This window comes from Protopterus annectens, chromosome 16.part0 (genome assembly GCF_019279795.1).
Source record: "Protopterus annectens isolate FY-2018-M chromosome 16.part0, PAN1.0, whole genome shotgun sequence".
Taxonomy (NCBI): Eukaryota; Metazoa; Chordata; order Ceratodontiformes; family Protopteridae; genus Protopterus; species Protopterus annectens.
In genome coordinates this window covers 14,857,028-14,871,077 of record NC_056750.1, presented here as the reverse complement: position 1 = coordinate 14,871,077, position 14,050 = coordinate 14,857,028, and the positions used below count along the sequence as shown (strand labels likewise).

The following is a 14,050-nucleotide window of genomic DNA, read 5'->3' as shown; positions in this document are numbered from 1 at the left end:
TCCTATACTCACATTTCTACAATCCACCTTATTAACCAAACTGGAACAAAAGTATAACAACATAGCTTGTTTTGCCAGTAATCAGCCATACAAGTCCCATCAATGCCTTGCTCTAAAACTGCTTCAGTGGCTTGAGTTCCCCCAACTTCTTCTCCTTCCCCAGCTACAGTTTACCTACACCCTACTAAACAAACCTTCAGCCTGTCCTTCCCTCACCTCTCTCATATCCCACTAAAACCCCTCACAAACTCTACGTAGTTCTGAGCAACACCTTCCCAATATTTATAAAACCATCAAAAACATTGTCAAACTTCTTTATAAAAGCACAGTGTCCAAAGCCTGGTACAATCTCCCACTAAATATTCGAAACATTAACTGTACAAACTGCTTCAAAATTGAACTTAAAAATTATCTGATCAATTCCAGCTCCTGCCCATGCCAGGACCCTACTGAAACCCCTCCCTCATACCTGCCTATACCTTTCTCTACTCTTCATATTTGTGCCTTCTGCCACTTAAATTCTATTAATAGCAACACTTATTTTGTTTACTTTCTAAACTCTGAAATGTTGCTCTCTTAGTGTCTAATTTTGTTTATACTTCGCATGTAATCCACTGTTACTGTTAACCTATGCAATGATATCAATGTGCAATTTTCTTGCTTTTTGAAAGTATCAGTTTGTAATTTTCTTGTTTTTTTGAATGTATGATTTAACTTTCTTTTCTGAATGTATATATGCTAATTATGTTTTTTTTTTTTTCTGGAGCTTTTCTTCTCAGGTCTTCATTGAAAACGGACCTATTTGGCTCAGCTAGACTAACCCAGTTAACAAATGACAAATAAGTAAATAAATAAATAGTAAGGAAAGAAAGCAGAATGAATGAGTCTAACAACGATGTGCCCTGGACTAATCTTACTGGTGTATTCCTTCAAAAGTTTTACATTTATTTAACTATTAGATATAAGAAGAGGACATTACCTAGCCCGCAGGTTGCTAATGTCACTGTTATGCATAAGTAGGGTCTTGCATGTTTCCAAAGCATTATCCGTCTGGCTGGCCTCTGGCTTTAGACTTTCTAGCTTCTGACACAAGAGGCTGAGATCTCTACACAAGTCCAGGTACATAGTGAGGATTCGCCGGTCTGTGGCATTGTTACAGTGGCGCTCCAGGTAAGTCTGTACCTATTCAATAGAAAAAAAAATCACTAAGATGTAGATTTGTTGTACCCAGATAATACAGGCATTAGAATCTTTAGCAAGGATTAACAGGTTTACTACTGCATAAACACATCATTAGAATCCATGAGAGCTCTGCACAAGTAGCATGTACTCTGTTCTTTATGGCCAAGCTGTTATTTTTATTGGTTATATTTAGTTGGTAAGTAGTCAAGTGTACTCTTAAAAATAAATAAAGTGGATGAGGGAAGTGAAGCTCCCATCTCAATTAAAGTAATAAAAATTACAACTTTACCAGAAATATAAACTATACGAAATATTATGTAAAGAGCATAGGTTCATGGGTAAATACTGTGTTATCAATCTGCAGACTATTACAAGCCTAGCCAATAACCAACAGTTAGAATCAAACCTTGTACCATGCATCTGTTTGGTCAGCACTTTATAACCCTTATGCCACTCCCCCAGATTTAAACACTTATAGGTTCATACTGAGCTATAAGTCTGCAGACTATTACAAGCCTAGTCAATAACCAGAGGTCTAACTCAAACCCTGTATAACCCTATATTTTGTATATTTGAGGTAAAGACCTTAGCCATTATGCCAATCCCTTCTTACCTGATAGCAACCCCTCCCCACCTCAGCACTGATGTACGTTATACTTAGTACATAACCCTGAATGCATTTATATCCTGTTAAATCTGATTCTGGGCTATCTTGGCACTTGCCAGCAGTGTCATTATGTCTGGAGCTGAGATAATGCAGTTTTCACCTGATGCATACCTTGCAGTAGTTAGACAGTAATCCATGCTGATAGGCTCTGCATGGTTTTATATACAAGACACACTGTTTAGCAGAATTAAATGTTTCACTCTGTAATTAAAAAAGAAATAAAAATCCAAAACTGGACAGGAAGTAGGATTGTAATGCACCCAGTTATAATTGCAGTTCTGCCTCTGGGTTTTATGCATGGATGCATTACATATGTTGCACACTACTATGTTCCACTACCACCAAAGCAGGCCTGGAGAGATGTACTTCTATAGGTTTGCATGATGTCATGAAGTCGCCATGACCTCTGAGTGATCCCTGACTTTTTAAAAATCTTCTGACTAGGGAGTGGAGCAACGTTATACTTGGACAGGAGATTGAGTGAGTGTGAGTGTGCGTATGTGTGTGTGTGTGTGTGTGTGGACAAACACGTGCAAGTACCAATGAGCTTTATATATTACTCTGGTAATTTGGGAGTGGGATAGCATTGGATGAAATCAAATGGCCTACTGTCAGGTGTTCAGCAGTAAATGATCAATGCTGACTTCCAAAATGGCTGCACACTGATCAACTTCATTTCAGCTCCTTCAGTATAAAAAAAAAGAAACTGAGAGATAAAGGCTAGTAACTTTGCCAGTTTTAATAAAATGCAGTAAGTACATTGCCCGGATGCCAGCATAGACAAAACTTAAGAGAGTCTGAAAGAAAATCAAATAAAAAGGTGAAGAGAAAACACTGACTAGGAAGAATCCTGCAGCTGTTCAGCAGAAAACAGTTAAAACTCCATCTTTGATACAAGAGATATATTCCAGGAATTTAGAGGAAAAATAAATCAAATGTGCTTAGAGCTGATTAAAATAAATGAAACAATGAATGAGTATATCAACTCAAATAACAAAATACTGGAAAAGATGGAAGAAGCTTTAAACTACTCAGATGAGCTGATAAAACTGCAAAAATCAGAGGATGAAATGAAGTCAAGATTGGTTGAGTTGTTTCAAAAAAATGGTACAATAAGAGGACAGAGCGTGTAGGGAAAATCTGAGATCTTATGCTGTACCAGAGAAACTAGAAGGAACAGACTGTATTAATTTTATGTAGTCACAAATGAGCGACTGGAGTGGTATTCCAGAGCATGATTTGTAATTGAAAGGACACATGGTGTGTATGCTCCAAACCTGGCTATAAGAAAGCAGCCAGAACCTCTAATAGTAAAGATGCAATCCTACCAGCAGAAAAAATTGATCCTGACAGAACTGTGGCAGAAGGGGAAAGCATTAAAAACTGTAGACAATAGAGTGTTTGTTGAACATGATTATTTACTGTACACCAGACAGAAGAGAAGCAAATTTATCCTTGAGAGACAGAGAAAAGCACAGGAGTTGACTTGAAGAATTGAAAGTACCTTGGACTTGAATTGCAGTTGCGGTTGAGAGATGGAGATGATCAGGAAGATCATAGGATCATAGGAGGTTACTAGGCTAATGGCCCTGTGGCCCTTACAAGCCTAGCTAAGTTCAACCTATGTTCCCAAGGGTGTCTGGTTCAAGTAGACACTAACATCAGCACCTATTGCCCCTGTCCAAGAGGGACACATGTGGAGCCCCTGGGATGAATTTCTGATTACCCATCCAGTCATCCAAATTGCACTTAAACAGAGCCAATGAGGGGCTTTGTTTAACATGAATAGGAAATTTGTTCCAAAAGTGGGGCAACCTCTGAGACAAATCTGTCTCTCCAGCAAGTTCTGTTGATGCCACATACCAGGTTAAGGTCCTTTGAGTGAGTGACCCATGTGTCATTTGCGAATGTGCAGCATTTCCATTAAAGATGGGTCAGTCTGTCTGCATAAGACAGATTTTGAAGACCCTGAATTTTCTTTGTAAGGAACCTTTGTGATCTCTCCAATTGCTTTGGGTATTTGGAAAGGAAAATACCAAAGGGAGTGTTGTACTCTGTTATTGGCCTGATGAGGGAAGAGTACAGGGGGTTATAACCTCTTTTTTCTGGAGGCAATGCTCTTACATATGAGATGAGCAGTATAAAATGCCCTTCTTACCACTGTAGAGACATAGTGACCAAAGTTAAGGTTGCTGTCAACCTGTGTACCCAGATCTCTCACCACTGACTGTATGCTTAGGATACTGCTGTTGATGTGGTAGTTTGCAGAAACATCACCCTTGCCAAAGGGGATGATAATGCATTTTTTGCATTAAGTTTGAGACCATGACTTTGACACCAGTCATTAGTCTGCGTAAGACCTTCTTGAAGGATGTTACATCACTAGGGGTTTCAATGATTGCTCCCAGTTTGCAGTCATCAGCAGACTTTATCAGCCACATTCCTTTAGTTTTAGCATGTACTTTGGAGAAGTAGATTCTAAACAGTAGGGGTCCCAGAACTGATCCTTGTGAGACACCACTGGTTAGGGTCTGCTGGAGGAGGTGGAGTCCCCTATTTTGACCGCATGAGTTCTATCAGTGAGCCAGTTTGCAACCCATCTGACAATATATGGGTTGATACCCAGCTGGATCAGTTTATCAATGATGCCTGAGAGGGGGATTGTGTCATAAGCCTTGGTTAAGTCTAGGTAGGCCATATGCACAGATTTTCCCTCATCTAGGGCTTTGGTGACTGTCTCAAAGAAGTCCACCAAGTTAACAGGCATGATCTCCCCTTGATAAAGCAAAACTGGGTGGGTCGAGCAGTCGAAGACTTTCTATATCTTTGTTAATAAGGTCCATGATGATTCATTCCATGGCCTTGCAGATAAGGCTAGTCAGGCTAATGGGTTTATAGTTCCTGGAGTCTGTGGATGCACCCCTTTTGTGCAATGAGATTATGGTAGCCGTTTTCCATTATAATGGGATGAAACTAGTGCTTAAGCTGTGACTAAAAAGCATGCTCAATGGTGATGGTAATTCCTATTTTAACCCATGTAAAACACAGCCCGGGATGTTATCTGGCCCCATAGAGGCTGTGTTTTTGGCCTTGGAGAGGCCATTTAATATCTGCTCCTTGGAGATACTAGGCAAGGGACAGGTGTTTGGGATGCTTTGGGTATATGTGGCAGGGACAGGGGAGTGACATTTTTACTGAATCTGTCAGCCAGTAGGTTTGCTATATCCACAGGTTCTATATATGTAGTACCATTAACTACAAGTTCAGTGCAAATGTGGGCCTTTCCTTTGAGGTTATGGATGTAATTAAAGAACACCTTGTGGTTATCCTTAGTTAGGGAAGCTAATTTGAATTTGTAGTTAGCTTTGGAGGAGTTCACTAGGAGTCTTATTTGCTTGTTTAAGTTGAGGAGGAAATGTTTTGCAGTTTTGAGACCATTCCTTCCTACTCTTAGAAAGCAATTTCTTTCTCCTATTGTATAGCCTATTAATGGCAGTTGTCCAACAGCCAGGATTGTTTTTCCTTGAAGATCTTGCTTTGGTTCTATCCGGTATGACAGCGTCAATACAATTGTACAGAAGCATTGGTGTATAAATCAGCATAGGTGTCTGCTCCATCAGTGGGAGGAGGGGCTATAAAAGCTATTTATGCCATCATGTAAAGAGGCTGTAATTGGCCTTGGAGAAATCTTTTAGTCCAATTGTTTCTAAGGGGGAGGGGGGTTCCTGTGTTATAGTTACTTATAGTGAGACTGATTTGTGGTCAAATCTCACCAGGGATGGCCACACACTGGGAGTGGTGTGGCGGTTCCCCCATGTTTGTGAGCACCAGGTCAAGGATATTTGAGCCCCTTGTGGGTGTGTCAACCAGCTGGTCCAGGGCATTGCAGTTAACGAAGTTCAGGAACCTATGAGCAACTGAGTTAGAACACATATAATTTACCCAGTCAGAAGACTAGCAACACTGAAATTAGTGAATAAATGTGAGACTACAAAACATCAATGACATTTGTAAAATATGACATTGCAAGAAGTGACTGAGAAAGACTGGACTATTGTTGATTTTGTTAAACTTGTGGGAGAACTAAAAGGCATCAGTGTTTGGCAGGACACTAAGGAGACTAAAAGGAAATAAAAGAAAAGTAACTATGTAAAACAAATTTTGTTTTTAACAACATTTATATAAAATACTCGATATATATTCTATGTTATATAAGAAAGCATTTCCAAATATTATATTTGATAAAGATACTAAAGTAAACAAATACTTTTTTAGTTATAAGAAATGTAGACATTAAATGTAAAAACAGAAAAGGAAATGGACAAAGGCATGTTTAAGTTAATATGGTGTAATCTTGGATTGTTGGGGTAGGGGGTGGACTTCATAGGTTCATAGTCATATTCTAAACTAACAACCACCTGGGCTTTTATAAGCCTAGCTGTTCAATCCAACCCAATTGTGTCCATATGTATAATGAACATTTATTAGGAGGGGTTATGTTAGGTAGGAAGTTTACAGAGATAATGTTTGGAGGGTACGTTAGTCTGAGGATTAGTATCTGTCTGTAAAAGTGCGCTGATTATAATATATGTAGAGCTTAGATATTTTCTCTTACTTTTGCATAGGTGAATGTCTGGATTAATGCCCTTGGCTTAATCTAATAACATTTTTTTTTGTGTGTAAGAGGGTGGGCTTTAACATATGAGAAAACTGTGAGTAATGAAAAGTTTTTCTTTAGCAAATAAATGTGCAGTGTGAGTTGAGAAGTCTGCCACTGAGGGTAACTGTATATTGTTTTTATGTTTTCATGCAGGCAAGCTGACTACAGGTGCAGGCAATAAATCCCAAGAATTCTCTGCATTGTTTGCTGAGGGAATCATACAATTAAAAGGTAGAAGAGTAAGTGGCTCAGTAAAAATAAAGTTTGAAATTATTGGAAGTGCATAAGAGATAGCAACTTTCTTGGCACTTAAATACATCAATGTATTTACTAGAACAGTGTATAATTTAACTTTATTTAAAGATATCCAGGTCACTTTATTCTTAAGGCTAAAAGTTAATGATTTTTTGAAAGCATATAATCTGTTCTTCACACTTGGGAGAGGAATACAAGATAAGACAACAGGACACAGCAATTAGTGTAAGTAGGAGCGCAGGCTGCAACATGCGCCTTAGCATAGACAACCTTAATTTTAGGTTCATAATTATATACTATGCTAACAGCCACCAGGACCTTTATAAGGTGTGCAGTTCAACACAACCATGTTCCTATGTATCATGGTGTTTATTAGGAGGGAGTATGTTAGTTATGAAGTTTCTAGACATTATGGAGGGTATGTTAGTTTGGGCATAACTGTCTTCCTCTGTCTATCAGAGACATGGAGACCAGACCAAGGGTGAATTTCTGATTTCCCATCCACTGGTCAAGGTTACACTTAAATACGGTTAGGGGTGGATTCTGCTTCACATGGATGGGAAGCCTGTTGCAGAGCATGGGGAGTCTCTGAAATACATCTCTGTCTTGCCAACATGTCTTATTTGTGTCACAAGCAAAATTTAAATCCTTGGGTCTAGTGGTTCTAATGCTGTTCATTCTGCAGTTGTGCAAAACCTCCATCAGAGCTGGATCCAAGGATGCCTTGTATGCCAGGCATAGACTGCTTCTCAGTAACCTGTAGGAGATAGGGTGTTAAGGCAATCCATATAGGACAATGTGTTTATACCCTGGATTCTTCTGATAAGGAACCTTTGTGGGCGTTCCAACTGCTGCATATGTTTGGTCATGCACACGTCGAATGGGGCATTATATTCAATGATAGGTTTGATAAGGGCTGAATAAAGTGGCACCATGACTTCTTTGGACCTGGATGATATGCTCTTACTTATAAGTTAGGCGATACAGAATGATTTTTTTTACTACCTTGGCCTCATGTTGGTCAAAGGCCAGATTACTGCCTACATATATTCCAAGATCCTTGGCTACTGGGTCAACTCTTAGGGGTATCTTATCGATGGAGTAATTAGCCTGAGTGGAAGTTTTTCTGAAAGGCATTATAATGCATTCACAGCAACTGGTAAAATCCAACAGCTTTATTGTACCAGTGCCAGTCATGTCCTGCCTTTTATGTGGGCAAAACCTGTAGACGATTTAAGGACAGGTTTAAGGAGCATTTATTGGACATAAGAAACAACAAAATGACTAATGTCTTGAGTAGGCATATTTCTGAGTATAAAGACCACATTTTTTAAGTTTTCAGTTTTGCAACAGTTGGTTAAGGACCCTCAGGGTAGAGTTCTGGACGTGCATTTGGACATATGTGAGTTAAGGTGGCAGTTAAGGTTGAATGCTACCCAGACACCTGTATTAATGAAAATGTGAACATTGCATGTCTTTTGAAGTTAAACTTTTTAGATTAATACTATCAGTTTTAGACATAATAGTGGATATTTTATGTTTTAAAGGGTATGTCTATTTTTAATGTTACCAACAATTGTTTTGATTTGTGTATTTTTTGATATGTATTTGCCACAAATTGTTCATACTGTTGCATTTATAACTTTGCTACATGCATTTTCCTTTTAGATTTTTATGTGATTGTGTAGCATATTTAATTGGATAATTGAATGTTTTACACATAAAAGGGCTGGGTTGTGGAATTTAAATTGCTCTGATGAAGTTCCTTCAGTAGGGAAGAAAGCGCTCAAAAACCAGTGTGTGGTACAATAAAGCTGTTGGATTTTACCAGTTGCTGTGGAGGTTTTTTAGTGTTTTCGGTAGTGGTTTGGAGTTGGAGATATTATTATAATGCATTTTTTGGCATTTAGTTTTAGTCCATGACTTTGGCACCAGTTATTTGCCAGTGTTAGACCCTCTGTAAGATGTTTGTTTCATGGGGAAACCTGTGATAGCTTCCAATTTGCAGTCATCTGTGAACTTGGTCAGTCAAAGGCCCTTGACATTAACCTTTACCTCTGAGAAGTAGATGCCAAATAGAAGTGGTTCCAGCATGGAGTCCTGAAGTACTCTGCAAGGTGACCTGTCTCTTAGTAGAGGGGGTATCACCAATCCTGACTTCCTGGGTCTTGTCTGTGAGCCAGCTGGCAATCTAGAAAGTTATGTAGGGGGTATACCCAGTTCTGTGAGTTTGTCAACTATACCAGATTGTGGTATTGTATTGAATGCCTTAGCCAGGTCCATTTTCCCCTCGTCCATTGCTTTGGTGACATTCTCAAAGAAGTTCACCAGGTTTAATAGGCATGTTCTTCCCTTGACAAAGTCAAACTGTGTTGGGTCCAGTGTCTGAACGTTATCTATGTCTTTGTTGATTATTTCCATGATAATTTGTTCCATGGCTTTGCATATTAGACTAGTCAGACCAACAGGTTTGTAGTTTCTGGGGTTGGATGATGCTCCACCCTTGTGAAGTGGGATACCACTGCAGTCCTCCAGTCTAATGGCACAAAGCTTGTTTTCAGGACATATTTGAAAAGTGACCCAAGTGGTCCTGATGGGTCATGTCTCCAGCTATTTTGGAGGCAATCAGCGATATTGTCTGGGACCACTGATGATGTGTTTTTGGCCTTAGTCAGCACCACCAGGACCTGCTCCCTCTTAGCAGTTGGAAGGGTTATGCTAGTAGGCATGTTATGGAGGGAGGCTGGTGGGAAATGAGGGGTGAAGCTTGAGCTGAATTTGTCAGTCAGCAGATTCGCTATGTCGCTCTGCTCAGTGAAGGTGGCACCACTGACCACCAGTTCGGCACACTGATGTGTGCTGCCTTTGAGGTTTCAGACATAGCTGTAGAGGACCTTGTGGTTTTCTTTTGCCTGTGAGTCTATCCTGACCTTGGAATTGGCCTTGTTGGGCTTAACTAGTCCTTTTAGTTAGAGCTGTTATCATTATGGGAGTTGATCTTGCTGATTTTTGACTTTTTTCCTTTTGTTATATACCTTCTTAAGGTTAGAATTCCATACTGTGGTTTGTTTTTAGAGTTTGTTTTGGGCTTACTTCTAGTAGGTACAGCAGCCTCTATACAGCCATTTACATGGTTATACAGGGTTTCTGCAAACATTTCCACATAAGTTGTGAATTCTTGGTTGGGAGGGACACTGAATTTTGATAAACTATCACTTAATAGGTTATAGTTTGTTTTGGAATAGTTCCTAACTGTTACAGGGTTTGCTGCAGCTACCAAGTTGATTTTTATTTTGAAGGAGACAGCTTTGTGGACAGACCTCACCAGTGAGGATATGGCATGTGGGGTGAGGGTGGTGGTGGGGTGGGGTGGTAGTGTTGCAGCACTCTCCCATATTTGTGAGTACCAGGTCCCGTATGTTTGAAAATCTGCTGAGTGTGTCCAGTATCTGATCAAGGATATTTGTGTTAATAAAGTTAAGGAATTGTCATACCTGCGATTATGAGGCAATGTATTTTTCCCAGTCTATAGATGGGTAATTAAAGTCTCGTATGAATAGGGTACTTGGTTTAATGGTGACTGTCTGCAGTAGGTGTAGGTATGAGCTATGGGATTCTAGGGACATAGAGGGTGACCTATAGCTTACTAGGATATGGTATGGCACTTTGCATGTGGATAAATTCTAGGGCGCCATCCTGTTTAACCAACACAGAGTTATGCTGATAATGTAGATTGAGACCCCTCCACATTTTGTCCTTGTCTGTGGTCTAAATGTGTGGAACGCACTGTAGCCTTGTGTTGCTGGATTACTTTCTGTGGAATTAAAACATGTCTTAGTAACTGCACAGATGTCTATATTCTCCAGAGTGAGGAGAGTTTTTAGGTTGTGGAGAGCAGTAACACATTTAGGTTTCTTTGGGTTTTATTTGCTATGTCAATAGGTCTGTTAATTTGCCATTGCCTAAAATAAGGGTCTAGAGGTAGGTAAAGTTTTTAGCCAATATTCAGAACCCGAGGGTAGACAAGTGCAGACCATCCTCTACAAAGTAACATGGTCTGTTAGATAATGTCTGTGTGTGTGCAGCTGTCAATATGGGACAATTGCTCCTATCAGGAGGGGTAAATATCATTATTTGAAAATGTACATAGATTTATGTGTTTGTTTTAAGTTAATAGGTTCTGCGAATGTTTGGCTGTGGGGTGTTTGTTTTTTTGTTTGAAAGTTTTTATTAAAACAAAAAGTGTTGTAACATGTGAAATAGGTTCAAATGGAGGAGGCAAGAAACAACTGTATAAGAGATCTGCCTTTCAAACATTAGTGGGTGAATGTACCACAAAAGATGGAAACAGGCATTTAAAAAAGGTGTCATTACAATAGGTGGGAATAATAACTTCTTATCATAATAGCTACACTTTCCATATTATTTTGGAATGCGAATGGCTTCGCAGATGTAGCCAAAAAGGTAAGATTATTGAATTATATTAAGAAATGCAGAGAGCAAATAGCAATGCTACAGGAGACATATTTGGAAAGAAGTGAGCATGTGAATTTGATAAAGAAAGGATTTCAGGAGGGATATTCAGCAGAGTGTCAGGGACAAAGGAAATGGGGAGTAAAAATACTAATTGCTACAGGACCTCCGAAAGTTACAGAAGGGAAATAATGGTAGATTTGTGGCAATAAGGGGCAAGGGTTATGCTGTCATATATTTATGTTCCACCTAAAACTGCTAGTTTGGAGCTTAGGAAAGTTTTAGGAGAAATATATATCACCTATAAGAGAATATTATTTATAGGTGGGGAGTGGAACTTGATTTGCAACAGTGAGGGTGTATCTGGCTGACCTAGAAGGGAAAGCATAACAAAAGAGGATTTTTCACATAATGTTTTATATTATATACTTATTCTATGCCTACTTTATTGTATTAGCATAAAACAGCTCCTTTCTTTCTTTTGAACTGTACTTTAATAACGTGTATTGCATTTAATGTACTAACCTTTGTGGAGCTTTTCTCCCCGGGCCTCCACTAAAAATGGGATTCATGCCCTGTCGGACTCTCCTGGTAAACAAATGTAAAATAAATAAATACAAATAAAATAGATTTCTGAATATTTTTATGAAAATATTTGGTATGAAAGACATAAATTCAGTAGTAGGAACACAGAGAGAATTTACATATTATTCCCCAAAGATACAATAATTGGGCTAGACTACATAGAAATTATATTTCACAGGAACACGTGCATTTAATTGAAATGTTCAGTGCACATGCAATAACTATTTCAGATTATGTGCCAATAACAACTAAGATAAAAATGCAGGGTAACGAAGTGAAACTGAGACACTGGCACTTCCCCAACTACCTGTTAAAAGGAGAGGAATTTAAGAAATGGGTACTGGAAATTATTAAAGAGTTATGAGGGAAGATAGAAATTTCTTCAGATGTTATAGCTAGTCAGTGGGACAAAATGAAAGTGGAATTTAAAAATGGGGTAGAAATAAAAGGGATATTGTTAAGAAGTAACAGGTATTATTCAGAGGGGCTGACAAAGGTTAAAGTATTGCAGAATAGGGGGAATCTCACAGAAAAAGAACAGGCAGAAATACAGACTGCTACAGAGACAATCAGGAAGTACCTACCTGAATAATATGCATGAGTTTAGAAAGATTGTTGTTAAGCAACTGTTTTTTTGATAACTCCAGAGTATAAAAACTTTAAACATGACGGCATAGGCAACATAAAGGAGAATTTTTTTTTTGCCAAACTTAGAGAGCCTATAACAAGAAAAATAACCAGAAATCTTGTAGAGGTATTACACATATTTTAGAAATGTTATGAAAATTTGTACAAAGCAGAGAAATGTGGAAATCAAGAAAGACTACACATGGAAATATTATGGGAGACTTAAGTATGCCACATGATGCAACTGATCTGCAGGAAAGTCTCCAGGAAGAGATGACTTTCCTATGGAAATTTGAAAGCCAGGAGGGAAGAAAGTGATACAGATCTAGAAGTTTTTTTTAACAGTACTTTACAAGGATGGGAAGTACCAACATCCTGGAATAAAGCTGTAGTGGCTGTAATGACTAAAGGCAGCAACGTCCCATCAGACTCAGTTTCATATAGGCCCATTTCAATTTTAAACCATGATTATAAAGTGTTAAAATAATGGCAAAGGTATTGCCAAATTGATAGATATGGAAAAGTGTGGTTTGTAGAGGGAAGGCAAACAGTTGACAACATTAATAAAACAATGATAATCCAGAAGAAAGCAGAATTTAGGAGGGTATATGAGGTTATTTAGGAGGATATATGAGGGATCAGAGGCAAAAATTAAAGTGGGAGGGTTATTTTCTGACAAGATGTGTCTGAACAGAGTAACCACGCAGGGGTGTCCTCTTTTCCCTTTATTTGTTTTATACTTAAAGTCATTGGCAAAGAAAATAAGGCCCAGAAAGTTATGAAAAAGTTGGCTTTATTTGCTTTTTCTACCATTTTCTACCTGATAAAATCAGAAAAGGATATCTCAGTGTTGTGGAACATTTTGAGACCGTTTCAAGTCGATGGCCTAACAGTTAAAGTGTTTGCCTTACAAACACAAGGTGCAGGGTTTGAGTCTCCCAAGGGATAACTGGCTCGCAAGGGCAGTTAGCTTAGTACTAATCTATAAACCTTAAAATCTATGAACCTAAAATTAATGAAGATAAAACAAAGGCTATTAGCAGTAAACTATATAAACACACACACAAATTGGTTCAGTAATACACACATTTATGGGAACACAATAAAATTAAGTACTTAGGAATATGGATTAAAAAGGAGTCTATTAAGGCAGCTAAGGATATGTGAGAAGAGAGAAAACAAAAGATCATACAAAAACTGAGAAACTGTAAACTCTTGTTGTTGGATATGGATAGCAAAATGCAAGCACTGAAAATGCTTTTAGTCCCTTTAGTTTTGTGTGCAGGGCAGGCATATTTTATCAACCAGAGGAGAAGTTGTGGACAATAATTACAAATGAGTTGAAGGAATTTATCTGGGAGGGGAAGAGGGCAAGAGTTAAGTGCGATAAGTGAATCCTTCTAATAGAACAAGGTGGTTTAGGACACGTGATCTGAAGGGATATTTTAGAGCTACACAGTTATAGCTCATATATATAATACAAGCAGAAAGCTACAATTAAAAGTGGAAAGAGATGATGACAAAGCAGGGTGGAATCCAAGAAATAAGGATAGAGTGGGATTATGGATAAGGATCCTTAAGAGGAATAATAACAGCCATTA

General features: G+C 38.5%; 1 protein-coding gene across 2 annotated transcripts in view; it reads right to left on the bottom strand.

Annotated features, from left to right (window-relative positions):
* SPACA9 (sperm acrosome associated 9) overlaps window positions 1-14,050 on the bottom strand; it is a 293,332-nt gene that overhangs the window by 52,957 nt on the left and 226,325 nt on the right. For both annotated transcript variants that reach the window (XM_044057883.1, XM_044057882.1), the window contains exon 3: window positions 980-1,182. In XM_044057883.1, coding sequence (XP_043913818.1) covers window positions 980-1,182 — 203 coding nt within the window. The remainder of the gene's footprint in view (window positions 1-979; window positions 1,183-14,050) is intronic.